The sequence below is a fragment of the Microtus oregoni genome, unplaced genomic scaffold (genome assembly GCF_018167655.1).
Source record: "Microtus oregoni isolate MIOR12 unplaced genomic scaffold, Mior012 000003F_ref0000135, whole genome shotgun sequence".
Classification (NCBI taxonomy): domain Eukaryota; kingdom Metazoa; phylum Chordata; class Mammalia; order Rodentia; family Cricetidae; genus Microtus; species Microtus oregoni.
Genome location: NW_024543062.1, coordinates 14585911 through 14604400, shown reverse-complemented (window position 1 = coordinate 14604400; position 18490 = coordinate 14585911). Strand labels below are relative to the sequence as shown.

Sequence of the window (18490 nt, the reverse complement as noted above, 5' to 3'; positions counted from 1 at the left end):
GCTCACAAAGGCCAGCCGGACTGGGACTGAAAATGTATAGGATAAAACCGGACTCTCTGAACATGGTAGACAGTGAGGGCTGATGAGAAGCCAAGGACTATGGCACTGGGTTTTGATCCTACTTGATGAACTGGCTTTGTGGGAGCCTAGCCTGTTTGGATGCTCACCTTCCTAGACCTGGATGGAGGGGGGAGGACCTTGGACTTCCCACAGGGCAGGGAACCCTGACTGCTCTTTGGACTGGAGAGGGAGGGGAAAAGGAATGGGGGGGGGGAATGGGAGGCGGGGAGGAGGCGGAAATTTTTTCAATTAAAAAAAAAAATGCCAGTCTCCTCAGTAGTACATCTGGGCTGTCAGAAGTAGCAGTCCCTTGTCAGCAGTCAGGAGACTAAGGTGGGAGGGCGACAAGGTCCCAGACGACCCCTGCTACTGACAGACGCTGTATAGAAGGGGAAATGGCTATTTGTTCTAATTTCCTCACATTGTATAAGGAGCTACATCTTCTCTACAGCTTTGCCTGCAGGTACACAGTCTGTGTCTATCTTTTTATTACATTTTAATTGATTTTGTGTATCTGTATATAGTGGTATGGGTATGCCATGGCAGGAAAATGGAAGTCCTAGGGCAACTCGCAAGAATCAGGTTTTTCCTTCTACTACGTGGGTCTTGGGAGTCTGGATTGGCAGCAAACACCCTTCCCCACTAAGCCATCATTTCAACTCTCCAATATCTGTCTCCCTACAAAACTTTGCTAACCCCCACTCTTGGTCCTAAATAGTAAGGTAACTTGTCTAAGTATCCATGTGTCTGTTACTCTTCTACAGGAGTGCGTTCTGAAGACTGCAATTTTAGGCAGTTTTACATCATGATTATGCTTAGGAATGTGCTTGCATGAGATTGCATTTTCATTTCCCTGGTTTTATATGGAGCCCTATACATTTTAGTTTATTAAAAAATCTGTTTTGTTAAGAAACTGCCCTTTCAGTATACCATTCTTCTTGGGGAAACACTTGGTATTGGTTTTTTGTTCTGGAACCTGCATAAAATATTTTATTGTTAGCTTTATGCAGAAAATTCATCAGTTTGTTTGGGATAACGGAGGAGGTATAACAGAAATCAATAGGAGCCAATGGCTGAGGGCAAAATAGATGGGAGGGGAGAGCCAAGTCAGGAGGGATTAGCAATCAAGCCAAGATTGCTAGTGGTGCTTGCTTGCTAAAAAACTAGGAATACCAGAGGGTTGTGGATCTGGGAGGATGAACTCCAGATGCTGCTGAGCTCTTGTCATTAGCTGTTAGCTGTAGACTAGCGCACCAGTTATCTTAAACAGCATCAGAAAGCCTTCCCAGCCCATTCTGCTGTTCTGTCTGTCGGCAGTCACCAAGACGCAGTCAGGGCTGAGTCAAAGGAGCGCTTTAGTTGTGTCTGCTTTCAGAGTGAATTGATTTGTCCTGGGTAGAAATTCCCAAGTACAGCTGTGTTTGCCAGCCTGTTCCTCATCGATGCTGTGTCAGCAGCCATGTGCCCCACACATTTAATAGATGACTTCTTTAGTTCTTCACATCTTGATAGGAGCAACAGCTTCACCACCATCTCAGCAAAGGTCCTGATCCCATGGCTCCATCTTAAAAACTGTCCTGTTGTTGAGGTGGCTCACCCTGTCAGTTGCATGTCTATAATGCCCAGCTGGCTAACATAAATCAGTACTTAGCAAATGGGTGGGGGGCAAAAGTCACTGAGAGGGACCATGCTACTGTGTTTAGTGTTCCAGGCCTTCACACCAGCTATTCAGGAGGCTAAGGAAAGAGGGTGTAAGATCAAGGCCCACGTGAGCTACAGAGTGAGTTACAGGCCAGCCTGGGCAACTTACTGAGAACTTGTTTCAAAATAATAAAGGAAAAAATGAGAGATGGGTGCCTCAGTAGTTAAGAGCACTTGGTCTGGAAGCATGAGGACCTAAGTCTAAAGCCCCAGTCCACACATAAAAGCCAGATTTGGTTGCACATGCCAGTAATCACAGCATTGGGCTAGAGACAGGAAGATCCCAAGAGTTCACTGGCCTGCCAGACTAGCCGAAATGATGAACTGATTTAGTAAAGCAGAAACAACTGAGGATGACACCCAGTCCTGCTCTGACTTCTGATAACCATAGTCTTACATGCATGCATCACACACATACCACACACAAAAATAGATAAATAAGCTCGGTGGTGGCACACACCTTCAGTTCCAGCACTCAGGAAGCAGAGGCAGGTGGATCTTTGTGTGTTTGAGGCCAGCCTGGTCTACAAGAACTAGTTCCAGGACAGCCTGGGCTGTTATACAGAGAAACCCTGTCTTGAAAAACCATGAAGGGAGGGAGGGAGGGAGGGAGGGAGGGAGGGAGGGCTGGACATGTGACTTAGTGGTAGGGTACTTGCCTGGCACACACAAGACTCTGTGTAGTCACCAGTATTGGGGGGGGGGGGTGTCAATAATGTGCTTCCTCTTTACTGTAAGCTCAAGAATGTGATGAATAGGGTAAGATGTTCCTCATTTCTTTGATTATAATTAGTATATGCTAAATTTTTGTTTTAATTAAAGTAGGATATATCTATAGTTTGAAAGTCAAGTTCTCTCTTGTTATGAAGTGTTTGCTCTCCCCCTCCCAGTGCCAGTTTGGGCTCCAGGATTACTTGTGGCATTGGTCTCTGGTATTGGGTGGGGCTCTACCTGCCCTTGCTGTGTCTGTACCTCCATTCCTCCACATCCTGATTTTAGGTGCTCTGAGATCTTCTCTGTGACAGACAGTAATCTGATTTCACTCACATGTGCTCCTCAAGCTTCCTCATGTCCAGAGTTTAATACTCCAACCTGGTGGTTTCTCTTTTGGTTGTCTTATCCCTCTGGAGGGATGGAACTGGTTGAAGGTGTGTATGTAAATGTATATTCTAAAAAGGATTCATTAGAATGACTTACAAAGTAGTGGCTGGGTAGTCCAGCAATTGCTCTCCACATGCTGCAGAGAATGAGAATTAACTGCAGAATGCATGTGACTGGAAGACATGGAAGATTCCAGAGTTGCTTGTCTTCAGTATATATTGGAAGGCCAAAGACACTGGAGTCTGATATCAACAAAAGATGGCAGTTGCAGCAACAGTAGAGTTAGATGAACTCACCAGCAAGAAATGAAGGCAGGGTACTGGAAAGATGACTCAGCAGTTAAAAGCACTGACTTCTCTTCCAGAAGACCAAGGTTTAGTTTTAAGCCACTTGTAATTCCAGTCTCAGGAGATCTAACATCTTCTGGCCTCTGAGGGCACCAGCACACATTGGTGCACAGACAAACATATAGGCAAAATACCCATCCATATAAAGATAAATAAAACTTTTTAAGAGAGAAAGAAATGAAGACGGACAGGCACGCAGCACTGTTTTGCCTCAGACATCTTTATCTATCTGGTCTGCCCATTAGAAGATGCTGTCCAATCTTTCCTGCAAATGCACTTACAGGCCTCCAGAGGCATGTTTCTCATTTGATTCTGTCAAGTTGCTTGCCATCAAGTTGACAAGATTAAGCATCATAAGTCAACCCTTGTCAACTTGCCCCCACTTTTTATATCATGCTTAATTTCCAAATGACAACGATAACTAAGTCATGATTCAACCTGCTGTGACATAAGTGTACTATGTACAACTAAAAACATATTTGTTTTTCCCCCGGAGTAGATAACAAAAGGCCCTGGAAGAATGCTATCTTCAAAGTATAACTTAAGTATAATATAACACTTAAGTTCTGACATTTTCTTCATGTTATATGGTAACAGAATAGGAAAAGAAAGAAAACATAAATATCTGCTTATTAAATCTATGATCATTTTAACAGTGTCAGACAGAAGCGTACTTGGCAATTACATTCCTCATTTTTGTGATTGGTCTCTTGGCCATAGTGGTTTATGTTTTTCTGCTACCTATTCATATACTCATCAAGCCCAGGTTTTTTACCTGTGGGTGTGACCTGAAACGTCCTTCATGATACAGGAGGGATTAGAATTTTTGTCCTTCCTGCCTCAGCCTCCTGAAGGTTTTAGTTCATTTATCATCCTGCCTGGATTGAGTTGTTAAAGTTTCTTACTTACTCAGAACATGGTCACACCAACAAAGACCCTCCTCTTCTGTTCCTCCATTGCAGTCCAGTTTCTTTGTGATGTCTGGATCAATTATTTCTAATAACACTGTAACTCCTTTCTTAGTCTGTTGTCTCAAAGGACATCAGCAATCTCAGTGGCCAGGGGAAAGTCTTAGCTTCCAGTTTAATTGAATCGTTGTAGTCCTTCTTGTGTCTCCTAACAGAAGCATTCCTTCCTCTGGAACCAAGACATCTAGGCTAGCAGAACATAAGATTGCAAGAACAGAAAGCTAAAATGTTGCTAGAAAGCCACTAGTGGTATTGATGAGTGGTACCAGACCCATTTCTACCCCTTGCTTCTGAATCCTGGCTACAGGAAAAACTACCATATTCTGTACACTGAATCAGAGCATAAACAGTCTTCACGCTACTGCCACTTAATTGGTCCTGTAGCTTTGTCTTGGAAAGGTCATTCGACCATTTTATCAAGCTTTCTGCCACACTTTGAGTATGAAATGAGTTCCTTGGCACTCAGCATCAGATGTATTTAGGTCAGCCTTAGCAAATGGGAGTCCATGTTGTTGATCCCATACATAATCTCCACCCTTGCTATTATGACCACTTTGTTCATGGGTCCATTGGGTAATGGCAAGAATTGTCAGGGAAAGGAGTTGATGTCTATCTACAGAACAGGCCATCCTACTTGCTTGTTGACATTCATTTCTACTGATACCACCATCTGATGAGCATTTACATAGGACACAAGTTTCTTCACTTAATTTGAAGAGATCTATCTATATTCCTCTTCCCCAAATGTCTTTCTCACCAATTTTCCAATTATGTTCCTTCCAAGTCCCCAGCTGTTCACCCAAACCATTGGGTATGGCCTAGCAGGTACTGTATAATTGCACATCTGTCCAAATAAAGTGTATATGGCCAGCATGATGGCTTATTGAGTAAAAGGTGCTTGCTACCAAGCCTGATAACCTGAGTTCAATCCCCAGGACCCTCATAGTGGGAGGAGTGAACTATCTCCCACAGGTTGTCCTCTGACCTCAGTGCACAACAGTAGCATGGATGCATACAGAGAGAAATAATTTTAAAAAAATGAAATAGTGAATAAAAATTAAAAATATACAACTGTTTTGACCAAAGTTGTACCTACTACAAAGATTTTCCTTTACTGTATTCTTCATGGACTCTTGTCCTCCTTGGTCATCCAGTCACAGAGCACACCTCATGAGGTCACACTTGGGGAGAAAAGGCATTGTTGCAAGAATAGGAACCATCGGCATTTGGGCAACTTCTTTATGTGACTTTAGCCCTGCTGGGGCTCAGTCACATAAATACCACTTTCAATTGATGATGGATTGCTGCTTTGCATGTCCAACTTCATGACTTGGTAGGTAATGCCCAGGCTATGATGAGCTGTTGAAGTGATGTGATAACTTGGTAGTACATTGTCATTTCCACTAAGACCCAGTAGCAGGCCAAAAGCAGTCTCTCAAAGAAACCCTTGTTTATAGATGACAACAAAGCCTTGCCCCAAAATCCCAAAGGCCTCCACTGTGATTCACCTCTGGGGCCCTGCCAAAGGCTCCAAACACCATCCTTACATACCACTGACACCTTAAGAATCATCAGGTTTGCTGGATCATATAGCCCAAGTAGCAGAGCAGCCTGGACTTGTTACAGAGATTGTTGTTGTTTTGGACTCATTCCTGGTACCACAGTCTGTATTAACATGGTACTCTTGACAAAAGAATACAGTGTGTATGTTACAAAAGAGGATTCGCTATCCTGGCACAGATCAGTCTGGGTAGTCTCATAATAGCTGTCTGCCCAGTGAAGAGTCTGAGAAACAAATAGGTGCACAGTTTACAAGCGGCTGGATGCCTTTGCAGTCCCAACTGAAAGCCTGGAAGACTACTGGGGACTTACTGTCTTCCACCTATGTGGCAAGACCAAAGAAGCAGGAGTCAAATGATGGCAGCAGTACCAGGAGAGTTGGATGCACTCACTAGCAAGAAGTAAACGCAGCAGCAATGATTTTTCCTTTGGACCACCTCTTCCTGTTTGGTCAAGGGAGTGTCCTCTCCCCTCATTTAATCCTTCCTGGAAATACCCTTAGAGACCCACCAATCAAGATTTTTTTTTTAATTTTTTAATTAAAAAATTTTTAATTAAAAATTTTTAATTTAATTTTTTAATTAAAAAACACCAATTTTTAATTGGTGTTTTTCCTGTATAGATGTCTGTGTAAGGGTGTCTGATCCCCTGGGACTAGACTCACAGACAGTTGGCCATGTAGGTACTGGGAATTGAACCTGGGTCCTCTAGAAGAGCAGTCAGTGCTCTAAACCGCTGAGCCATCTCTCAAGTCTCAGTGACTGCTTCTGAAGCTGAGGACAGTAGGTCCATCAGCCAGTGTGCACCTGTATGTTGGCTGTTGGCAGCTGTTTCCCAGTCTGCCACTCTAATCTGAGACTGTGTTCTCAGCTTATAGCCCTAGGCTTTCCTGTGGCTTCTCCATCACCTGAGTAGATTAGCTCCATACAGTCTCTTTGGGGTTCTTGTTTTGTTTGTTGGGGCACATCCTCCAGTAACTTGCCACAAAAGACTCCACGGGGAGTCATATTTCTTATTTTAATTCTTGGATGTCTGAGACTCTTGCTCTTTCTGGATAGATAATGGGTGGACCTCAAATTGCGGTATAGCTGTGTTTTTTTTCCCTCCAATTTTGGGGAGTCTGTGCTACCACTTCCCATCCCTTGGCCTAGGCTAAGACTCCCTGATGTCTCCTGTGCGACTGGTACATTCACTGAACAGTGTACTGTGCCAGTGCTATCTCAGGAATGCCTGGACGGAGTCCTTCCATTTGGCACAGCATTCTGGAGAACAAAACAGATGGCCAACAGTGAAGAGACAGCAGGCCCTGCATCTGCGGTCTGCTTTCCATGGGATCTACAGTCTGAGAATATTCAGTGGAAAATTCCAGAAATAAGCAATTCAAAAGTTTTAAGTTGTGCACTGTTATAAGTTGTATGATAAGATCTCACATTATCTTAGTCCTTCCCATCCAGATTTGATCGTCCCTTTGGCCAACTGTATATGCTATCCTCCTGCTGGTCACTTAGGAATTATCATCAACTGTTGTATCATGGAGTTCATGTTCAAATGACACTTTTAAAGTAGTCTGGCACTGCTATATCCTTGTGCCTGTGTCACCTAATGCCTCACCTGTCACATAGATACTGATTCATTTATTACCCCAAGAAGGATGTGCACAGCACAGTGGGGTGTTTGCAGAATAATCCTGTTCACTTCCTTTACATGTATTACTGTAGTAGCTCCATTTCATTATTAATTCTGCTGTCACTCTCACTGTGACTGATTTCAAGTTAAACCTTTATGAGTGTTAACGTGTGTGTACTAATAAACAGCCATTCAGGCTCAGTGCTGTTTGCAGTGGCAGATGTTCCCACAGCACAGTGGGCCTGCACCTGATTCCAACTAAGGATTTTAGGAAGGTCAATCAGTGGTTGACCAAAGACTTAGAGAAACCTAAGGGATGAGGTGGCGTGGTTCTCAAGAGGCCCCAGAAGAGGAGATGAAGGACTGTTGGGAGTACCTCCCAGACAGACACTGGGCAGAGCTATTGCCAAGAGGTCCAGGAAACTGACCGGAGGCATGGCATTCCCTCAACCAGAACTGCGGACTAAAAGGGTTTAGATGAAAGCCCAAGGCGGTTCTGGACACAGTTGGTTTAGAACATGTCTGAACCCACCAGATCAGAGTGCTGAGTGGACAGTTCTCAGACAGATGCAGCCCAGAGCTGGAGATGGGAATTCTGCAATCATCAGAGGGCTAAAATACAAAGCCTTTGACCTTAGAAAATCCTGAGGACTACCTGCCAACCAGCTAGAGGTGGGAAGGAGGTTGAAGGACATTGCATAAATGGTATGTAGCCTCAGGACAAAGTCAGAGTGGACTGGTCCCTGACCTCAGGGTGCATCACCAGGGACAGCTAGAGGGTGGATCACTGCTGCATCTCAGAAGGACTCAGCTGATGACCTGTGAACTTTTTAATATCTCTCCTTTGATGTCCTAGGCATGCCTTAAGGTCTCAGGAAAGCTGTGGCATTTTCTTCCACACACCTATGCTCAGACTGTCAGCAAGAGTTAAAGGGCTCTGGAAGATGGTTAGATAGGACTGGGCTGTAGCTCTGTTGGTAGAGTGGCTGCCTCACGCAGAAATCCCTAGCTTTGGTCTCTCCAGCACTGTATCAGCTGAGTGTGTGTCCATGCTGGGGAGGTGAGGACAGGATGCTGAGGGGCTTGAGTCCATCCTCTACAATACAGCAAGTTCAAGAACAGAGTAAATGATTATTAGGCAGACTCCACCAGCCTTGCCTTAGAGTATGGCTCATGTAAGCTTGTGCAGAGCTGGAGACATGCTCCTGAGTGTGCCTCCATGTTATGAGCTCACCTTTCGTGTTGCTGTCTAGATGGCCTGGGCAACTGCTGGAGTTTCTCAGTTCATCTAGTGTGTTTTTCTAGTTCTCGTGTAATACATTTAGCTTAATGTCACATCATAGTTTCACTCGGTTAAAAACCCAGTTCTGGCCAGGCATGGTGAGCTGCCTCAGTAAGCTGACGCAGGGAGGTCACTTGACTCCAAGACCTAAAGGCCTGCCTGGGAACAAAGCAAGACCCCATGTCAAGATGGGGGGAAAAGCAGTACCCTTGGAAAGTTCAGTATAAAGTGCTGAGGACAGCAGAGGCCTCTGGAGAGGGGTTCTGGAGGGAGCAGCCTAGAATTGAAGAGCACAGGTAGCTCCCTGTGCCAGGCACCTATGTTGCATGGCTCCACTACTCAGATCGCGGGTTGTAGGTGTCACTTTTTTTTCTTTTAAAGTTTTTGTTGTTGGTTTCTGGTTTGGGGGGATCTTTCATGTGTGTGAGTTTCTCTGCATGTATGTGTGCTGTGCATGTGAGGGCCACAAGAAGGGGTTGAATCTCCTGGAACTGGAGGTATAGAGAGTTATAAGCTGACCAGTGTGAGTGCTGGAAACAGAACTTGAACCCTTTGCAAGAGCAGTGTATGTTCTTATCCATTGAGCCGTTTCTCCAACCCCCTTTTTTCTTGTAGTAACATCTTATTTAACCTCATGACTCACTATGTTCTGTGTGTGACTTTTTGAATAATGTTGTAGGCTGTGTTTGAATGGTTAGTCCAGTAGTATTAAGTAAGTTTACATTTTTATTTGCCTGATGTCTGATACTCTTTTTATCTTGCAAAATATGAAACCTTAAATCATTATGTGGTTTTAAATGTAAGCAAAGTTTTTGCAAAGATAATACAAACATAATACTTGATTGGTAGTAGTATTAACGTTTTTTGAAAAAGGCTACCATAAGGCTTTAAAGTAAGATTATAAAATGTCAATTAGTGTATTTGTAATTTATATTATAAACTCAGGAAGTCTGTGGGTATATGTTTGTGGGGCATTTTTGTGTGTGTGACTTTTGTTTTTAACTTGGTATGGTATGATGTTGGTACAAATAGCTGCATGGGAACCTGTGTCCTGGAGTCAGCTGGTGACAAGGCTATAAGATGCTTGAGCTGTAGACTTCACTGCTTCAGGGTGTGTAGCCAGGGAGACTGAGCCAGCAGGAATGGGCTAATGTGAGCCATAGTCACTGGCGCTATTTCAGCACTGGGTTATTTGAGAACAGCACAGCTAAGCTCTACTTGCTGAGTGCATCAGGAGCTGCCAAGAACTTGTCACTGTTTTTGAGATATGTCACCCTTGGGACAGTAGCAGGCCCACAGTCTTAGCATTGCAAGGAATTACCACAGGTTATCTGTTCCCACCTCTGCCTTGAACTGTGGGAGGATTTCCAAAAACAGGAGCCAGTGGGTTAAATCTAAGAGAGGCCTCAAGACAAGCAGAGATATTTCACATATGTACCAGAGACAGAAGCAACAGAGTGAGGGCCTGTGTGATTTGGGGGTGGTAAGACCCAAAAGCCCATGGGGCTCAAATGTGCAGGATGAGCTAATAGGCTCAGGACCGTTGAGAAGCCTGGCTCTCGTGCCATTGTTAGGGCCTGCCTATTGCCTTGGTGCCCCTGACAGGAAAGGCCAGAAGCAGCATTGGACTTCTGAGCTGAATACAGTGACTCCATGCAGGACGTGTAGACAGCAGTTTCTAAAGGAGCAGTAGAGTGAAAACAGATTCCAGAAAGCATAGTCAGTGTCCGAGCAGGGGCGAGTTAAGGAGTTACCTGGCCAGCCCTGTGGAAAGAGGGCCGCCCATCAGTTATTTCTGCAGGGGGAGGGTTCACTCCACATTTAGAGAGGCCTTCCACACCTACCCTTATTGCACAGAGGAAGAAGATGGGTTGGTTAAGAAAAATCCACATGGTCTGCAGTGAGTTTTCTTGTGCCTGCCTGCTGTCCACTCATTCCAGAGTGTGAACCTATCAAAGATACAGAAGCAGTGTGGCTGGAGTGGACAGAACCGATGCTGCACTTGGCCAGAGTCTCTTTCCTAGTCATTTGCTATTCTGTTATAGTAGTAATTGTCACATTGCTGTGATCTAATATCTGATGGAAACAACGTGAACTAGGAGGAATTTGTTTTAACTCAAAGTTTCACAGTGTCTCGATTCACTGTGGAATGTGGGAGCTTGAAGGTGAGACTGTTCACATTGTGGTGAGCCAGAGCCAGGCACCAAGAAATGGTTGTCAAAAACCTGCTACTAATAACAGACCTCTAGCCAATCAGGCCTACCTCCTAAAGGTTCCACAACTTCTCCAATGACCGTAAGCTAGGGAGCAAGTGTCAAAAACATGAGCTTATGAGGGACATTATAGATTCAAGCTGTGACACCTGTGGTTGGCCTTTTGCTCACAGAACGTGTTTCTTACAGCAACTGTGGCAGCCATGTACTACAGCTACTACATGTTGCCAGATGGCACCTACTGCCTGGCACCACCCCCACCTGGGATCGATGTGACTACTTACTACAGCACTCTTCCTGCTGGAGTGACCGTGTCCAACTCACCTGGTGTGACTACCACTGTACCACCACCTCCTGGGACCACACCTCCACCACCCCCAACCACAGCTGAAACAAGCAGTGGGGTTACCTCCACAACCACCACCACAAGGTACTTGTGCCATCTGCCCAGCGTGGTGACTGCTGCAGCACACCAGTTTTCTTGCTCTGGATTGCATACATGTGTCTCCAGAATTAGCGTAGTTACTCATATATTAGTACCATACACCTGGACTCGCAGCTTTTGGAAAGCTGAAGCAGAAGGACCAAAGGTTCACGGCTATGGCCAGGCAAAGTCAGGTGGTCTCTGAGTTCAAGGCCATCCTGATTTATACAGTGAGGTCTATGCCAGCCAGAGAAACACAGTGAGTCCCTGTTGCACCACCCCCCCAAAAAAAGTTCAAAACCAGCTAAATAGTTCATTACAGGTATTCCAGCCCTGTAATTCTAGCACTGTGGAGGTAGAAGCAGAAAGGTCAGGAATTGAAGGTGATCTTCAGCTATATAATGAGCTGCAGAGTAAGACCTTATTTAACACTGAAAGTGGGTCTTAAGCAGTGAAATCTAGCCATGTGTAAATGTGGCTCTTGGGCAGCATCCCACATCTGGGTTGCTCTTGTTCAGTGTGTTGACACCTCAGCAGGGCAGTATTTGGCAGGGTCCAAGTGAGGTGAACTGAACTTGTCAAGCTTGTAGGGTTTTATATATAGTTGGTGAGGGTAGGGCTCTGTTGGCCACTCCTTGAGACCACCAGTTACATAGTTGGCATCTCTGTAAAAACCCAGCGATGGCAGAAGGACAGGAGTGCTCAGCGCCCCATGGAGGGCCCCTGTATGTGTCTCAAGTCCAGTAGAGGCGGCAGAAAAACTTGACTAAAGCCCCTCTCTCTAAGACTTAGAAAGTGAACTGTGGGCTAGGGATATCACTCAGATCACTAGCCTAGCATATGGGAGGAGTTGGGGACTAACACCTAGAGCCATACTGCTGAGAAGTAAACATGGAGTGAAGGAGGTTGAGCCATGCTAGCCTGCTGTTTTAATGTCTTTTCCTTGTTTTGTTCCTAAGAAGTAGCTCATAGTTAAAAGGGAATACTAATTGGGAGGAAGACTGAACCTACCCATGGGACTTTGGACATCATTCTTTAGTAAATTCCCACTGTTAGTTTGGTTTTGGAGCTAGGGTCTAGCTGTGTAAGCCACTCTCTAGCCTTGGGCTTACAGGGTGCCACACGTAGCTTTCTGCGTTGTCACTGACAGTGGTGCTCAGGAGCTGGCTTTGTTAGGTTAGTTAGAAGGCTTCTTGACTTTAGACCAGCAGTTCTCTACCTTTTGGGGATCGAAAAACGTTTTCACAGAGGTCACATCTCAGATATTTACACTATGATTTATAACAGTAGCAAAATTACAATTATGAAGTAGCAACGGAAACAATTTTATGGTTGGGGTTGCCACCACAGCATTAGGAAAGTTGAGAACCACTGCTTTAGACCTAGTCTTCTTTCATGTCTGAGCCCGAAAGGACCCTCCAGCTGCCATTGCCAGGCTCAAGCCACACTGAGGTCGGGGTTGCTCACCAGCTCTTCTCCACAGTGCGCTTGCTCCCGTGGCCATCATACCCCCGCCCCCTGACATCCAGCCTGTGATCGACAAGCTGGCAGAGTACGTCGCTAGGAACGGCCTTAAGTTTGAGACCAGTGTTCGAGCCAAGAATGATCAAAGGTGAGGTGAGGGTCTGGGGGTTGGACTGGGGTGTGGTTCAGTGCCAGTGTTTGCCGGGTGGGTATTCATAAATTTCTAAGCTCAAGCTCCCACGTTGCAAAAACACTCAAAAAATTTTAAGCATGTCAGGTTTGTGAGATTTGGGATTTTCGTTTAGCGATCTTGAAATCCTGTCACTATTCCTTTGTTCTTTCATCCTCCCTGGAGTATCTTTAGATAGACATTTTTGTACATCTTGTTAAATTACTTACAGTTGAAGAGGGGTTTTGATGTTGTTTTTATTGTGCAGTAAAAATGTAGGTGCTTGAAAGACTGGAATTCACACTTTCCAAGGGTCCTTCTCCCCTACCTGTGGCTGTGTCCATAAAACATGAACTGCATTTTCACCTGTGATATGATCCTGGAGAACAGGTAGTCCTCTGCCTGATTCACATGTTACTGGATAGAGCAAGACCAATCCATGTGGAATCTATGAAGTTTTTGGGATGACCAGTGTCTATGAGATGTCCATGACAGTGCAAACCATGTGGGAAACACTGAAGCTTGTGTGTGGGTCATACTGAATGCTTCTCTGTTCACAGATTTGAGTTCCTTCAGCCCTGGCACCAGTACAACGCCTACTATGAGTTTAAGAAGCAATTCTTCCTGCAAAAGGAAGGAGGCAGTAGCACACAGGTATTCACTGAAGGTGGGGAAGGCATGAAATGAGCTCTGACGACAAGTGCAGGACTGACTTCCTGTTTATTCTCAAGTCTACATTATGTCTAACCTTTCCCTTCAGAGGTGAAGCTTAGATCTGTTGAAGCGCCCACTCACTCGTGCCTTAGTGACCACTTCTCCAGCATGTTCCAAACAGAAAACACTTGCTTCAAGCATCAGAGGCTACTTTTAACAATATTGGGGAGGGGAGTTGAAACATAGCCTCATGTAGCCCTGCCTCTGCCTCTGCCTCCCAAGTGCTGGGGTTCCAGATGTGCCACTGTGCCCAGTTTACGTTGACTACATGTAACTCACGCACCTCATGGTGCATGTGCTGGAGCTGTTCACTGCCCTCCAGGGGCAGAGCTGGAGCCTAGCTGCCAAGTTCACAGTCCCTTGCATAGTTCCTTGCACTCTTGAGCTTATTCTGCCAGAAATGATTGCTGAAACTGAAGCTGCTCACTCCTCTGTAGTCAGTGGGGGATTCTATTCTGAAGGTATCGTCAGTAACCAGACTCCAAGGAAAAGGTACTTCTTCACCACTTTAGACTGTTGTTTTATAAACATACAGGCCGGCCTGGGGATGGAGCACAGTGGCAGAGCACTCACTACTTGTCTAGCATACCAGAGGCCCTGGGTCCAGTGCCCAGTAACACACACACACACACACACACACACACACACACACACACTCGAAAGCACAAGAAAACTACTAGTCAGAATTTGAAATGTGGAAATGCTATTTTCGGCAGGTTGGGAGATTGTTTCAGTGTGTTTTTTTAGAGTGACTCATGAAGCACAGGCTGACCTCAGACTCTCTTTGGCCAGGATGCTCTTGAACTCCTTCTTGCCTTTACCTCCTACTGTTGAGATTATAGGCACATACTGTGGAATATACTGACAAACCTGCGTAATTGTCATGTAACAGTGCACAGTGCTGTCTCTCTTTCCAGGTAGCATCCACGGCTGAAGAGGCTTCCACAGAAACTGCTGCTGAAGAGTCGAGTGAAGCGGGGGAGGACGGCACTGCTGAGGGTATGGCAGAGACTGGGGGAAGAGGCAGCGGGAAGAAGGAGGCTGGGTCCAGCAAGAGCACCGTGGACGGGAAGCTGGTAAAAGGTGCGCTGTCCAGGTGAAGCCTAGGCCTCATGGATTTCCCTCCTGAGGGACAGAACTAAGTACCTCAACCATGAGGGCTCATTGGGCTTGGCTTCTTGAACTACTATATTTAAGCACGTTCACCTTATCCTTATCCAAACATGATGTTTGGAACCCTGAAAATGCATGCTAGTTCAAGTATCCAGCAGTTTTTAGCCTATTCCGAGCCATTTAGTGGACATGTTTATAAATATTCAAATAGTATTTCTTCCTCACCCAGACCTTTGAAACTGTTTGGTTATTTGTGGTTCTAGGGTCTGCACCACTGCTCACCTGAGCAAATGCTCTCCACTAGGTCCCAGCTTGGTGCAAACTATTGTGATGAGGTTTGTTTCCTTTGTCCAAGTAGCTCCCTTGAGTACCCTTGTCAGTCAGTCAGTGCTGCGCTCACTCACATTTGGTCTCCTTGCCTTGTCCCTCATGAGATGATGTGGACTAGCAGGACAGGTGTATGTAAGTGGCTGGTGCAATAGAGAAGACAGAAGAAAGACTGCTTCAGACTGCTTAGCAGAGCTCTGTGAAGAAGCTGTTAACTTCCTCTTACTGGAAAAGAGACTGCAGAAAAGGTTGTGTTGAGTGTTCAGAGATAAGTGAGGTTCTTGGTTTGGTGTGGTGACAGGTGGCTGTAGTGATTCAGTCTGGAGAGGTATACTGGCCAGCACCTGGGACTTTGCTTCCCCTGAGGCTTGTGGTTACTAGGGACTGCTTTATTTAGCATTGGCTTTTTGAGATTAAAATAAAGGGACAATTGGGGGCCGTGGGGCCCAGTGGCTAATTCAAGAGTGGTGGCAGTAGAAGCACAAGCCCGCAGCAAGACCTGGAAGAGACAGGCCTGCTCCTCTGCAGTTCAGGGTGGAAAAGCACAGCCCTGCTGAGGGGCTGAGACTTAGAAGACAACAACTGAGCTGCTGGCCCTAAGTATCAGAGCAGATTCTTACGTCTTTATGTTCAAACGAGTTGAGGATGTTATAAAATTTAGGCTGCCAATAATCTGACAGCTTCAGAAGACTGCTCAGAAATGCTGCTAGGTTAAGCATGATGAAATCACCGAGGTCAGTCTGACTAGAAGACGGCTTGGGAAGGTCTCAGAAATCTCAAGGATAGGGACAGATGTAGAAGTTCATCCAGGTGGAAACAGCCAGGCTTTTCTCTGAAGAGGAGAGAAGGCAAGTCGGTGCATCATTTCTCTGTACCTCTGAATGCTAGAACAGGAAGGCCTGTAGGCATAGTAGCACCCCAAAATCCTGAGTCCACAGAAATAAGGACAGTAAGAACATCAAAGAAGTTTTATGGATTAAGGCATAGCTCAGCAGTAGAGCACTTTCCTGGATTCTGTTTCCTACACTGCTGGGGGCAAAAATAAAATAAGATACTATTGCAAAAAAGACAATAGCATTACTTGTTTATGTTGGTAAACGAACAAAAAATAAATGAACATTGAACTCAAGAAACTAGGAAGTGAGCTGGGATGCAGTACAACATGGCCTGGGCATGTTCAGTCCTTGGCGGGGGTCGGGGAGGGGACGGACAGGATGGTGGAAAGGCAGAGAGCAGAATGTAGGATGGAAGCCCAGCTGTAGCACAGGTCTAGAACCCAGTGCTGAAGAAGCTGAGGCAGGATTTTTAATACAAGCTTTCTGACAGTGAGAACATCTCAAAATCTATAAAATGCTTATAAGGAAAGCAGAAACAAAGGAATAAAAATTAAGAAATTACTGAGAAAGTAATTTTTAAAGACCAGTAAAATATGTTGCATGTGCTCAAGAGAAGAAGAATGCAGATATGAACACAAAGTTGTAAATCTTTTTCAAAATCTACATGGATAGCATATACATAACCTTAAATGGAAATAAACTGAAATCACTGAAAAATACCATTTCAAAGAAACATAGATTGCCAAAAGTATTTCAAGAAAATAAGAGAAAGAAAGGAAAACTGACAGATTTTTAGTCTGGCAGATTTTTAAAATATTGGTTGGTGCACAGCCTCTAGAACCAGGCAATAGGCCAAAACAAATTAAAGGTTGGCTTAATTTACCCTGGAGAACTAGATCGTCTCTGTCAGTAGAGCTTCTCTGGGGCTTATGGGAGACAGAATTAAGAAGCTCTCAGAGCTCAGCAATCTATAGACCTCAGCACTTAGAAGCATGATGTTAAAATATTAAATGGAATCCAACTGTACTAAAGCGGTGACAGGAATAAGCAGTGGTGTTGTTCCAGGGCCCTGGGATGGCCTCTCCATCACCTGTCTGCAAGCAGACTTCTGGGGTCTTGTCTCCCTAGGCCCCGAGAGAGTGTTGGTCTTCTGAAACTTCAGTAGTGTAATGATAACTGAGGCTGCACAGGCAAGCTCCTCTTTGACTCCTCCTTCAACATGTGTGTCTCTGGGATCAAACTTAGGTTGTCAAACCTAGCAGCAAGCTCCCTGCCTACTGAGCCATCTTGTAAGCCCCCTTAACTTTTAAAGAGTTATAAGACTCAGGTGTCTAACAGCAGTGATTCCAGAAGTTCAGTTTCTAAATGTAGTCAGTGTGGGTAGTGCATGCCCATGATCTCAGCACTGGAGGTGAAGGCAGCAGGAAGATCTGGAGCTCAAGGCTTTGTGAGCCTACATGAGACCTGGTAGAGAGAGGAAGGAGGAAAAGCCAGGGGGAAGGAAAGTAATTGTGTGTGTATATATATGTATGTATGTATGTATGTATATGTATATGTATGCATGTATGTATTACCTGCATATATATAATATATATGTATTATAACCTGCATATATATATAGTATATGTATTATGATCCTTAGAATCAGAGAGTTGAAGCCAGAAATCAGGCTTACAGATCTAGGAAACAGAGCCAGAGTAAAGTTAAAAGGCAAATGACAGTAAGTTGGACGATGAAGGGTTAAAGTCCTTACTCTAGAAAGAGCTTTTCTGGGTCAGAAAATGGACTGAGGGCATTCTTCAGATGAGGAAGACACGTGACTAGTGTGCTGGTGTTTTAGAGCAGAGGACCTGGGTTGGCTTCCCCCATAGTACTGGGAGTCTTCTCCTAGTACCCATAACCACCCATAACTCCAGTCCTAGGGAATCCAGGTATGCACATGATGCACATACATATATGCAGGCAAAATATGCACACAAATGAATCTAAAATAATTAAAATTCTAAAAACAGATTTTTTAAAAAAAAAATGTATCAGGGATGAGGAGATAGCTCTGTGGGTAAAGTGCTTACTATGCAAGGATGAGGACCTGAGGTCCCATCCCTAGCACCTACTAAAAAGCCAGGGATGGCTGTAACCCTCGCGTGTGGTTTGAGGAGGCCCAGAAACAGGACTCCCTGAGCTCACTGGCCAACCAGGCTAGGCTAGCCATTGATAAATACCAGTTTCAGTGAAAGATCTTGTCTCAAAAAACAAAGTGGAGAACAACTGCCAAAAACATCAACCTCTGTTCCCTCTCATACAGATGTATTCATCTGCACACATTTGGGCACATGAATGTACCACAAGAACAACATATAATTAGTAATAATAGTAATACTCATCTAGGCGGTGTCAGGTACCTGCAACATAGCTAAGAGCTCATCTCGGAATATACACATATATATGTGTACACACACATGCAGTTATTACCCAGAAGTAAGAGAAGAAGCTATGAGGCCATGGGTGCTGGACCCATCCTTGAGGGTCAGATGTGCCAAAAGGAGCAGATCCTACAGGCAGCAGGCAAGGACACCTGTCTCAGC

At 44.9% G+C, this 18490-nt stretch overlaps 1 protein-coding gene across 5 annotated transcripts in view; it reads left to right on the top strand.

Annotated features, from left to right (window-relative positions):
* The window catches only part of LOC121445995 (splicing factor SWAP), a 74693-nt gene that overhangs the window by 31133 nt on the left and 25070 nt on the right, over positions 1–18490 (top strand). For 4 of the 5 annotated variants that reach the window (XM_041648238.1, XM_041648241.1, XM_041648236.1 and 1 more), the window contains exons 8-11: positions 11048–11288; positions 12766–12894; positions 13476–13569; positions 14547–14712. In XM_041648238.1, coding sequence (XP_041504172.1) covers positions 11048–11288; positions 12766–12894; positions 13476–13569; positions 14547–14712 — 630 coding nt within the window. The remainder of the gene's footprint in view (positions 1–11047; positions 11289–12765; positions 12895–13475; positions 13570–14546; positions 14713–18490) is intronic. The other variant, XM_041648239.1, reaches the window with a different exon arrangement.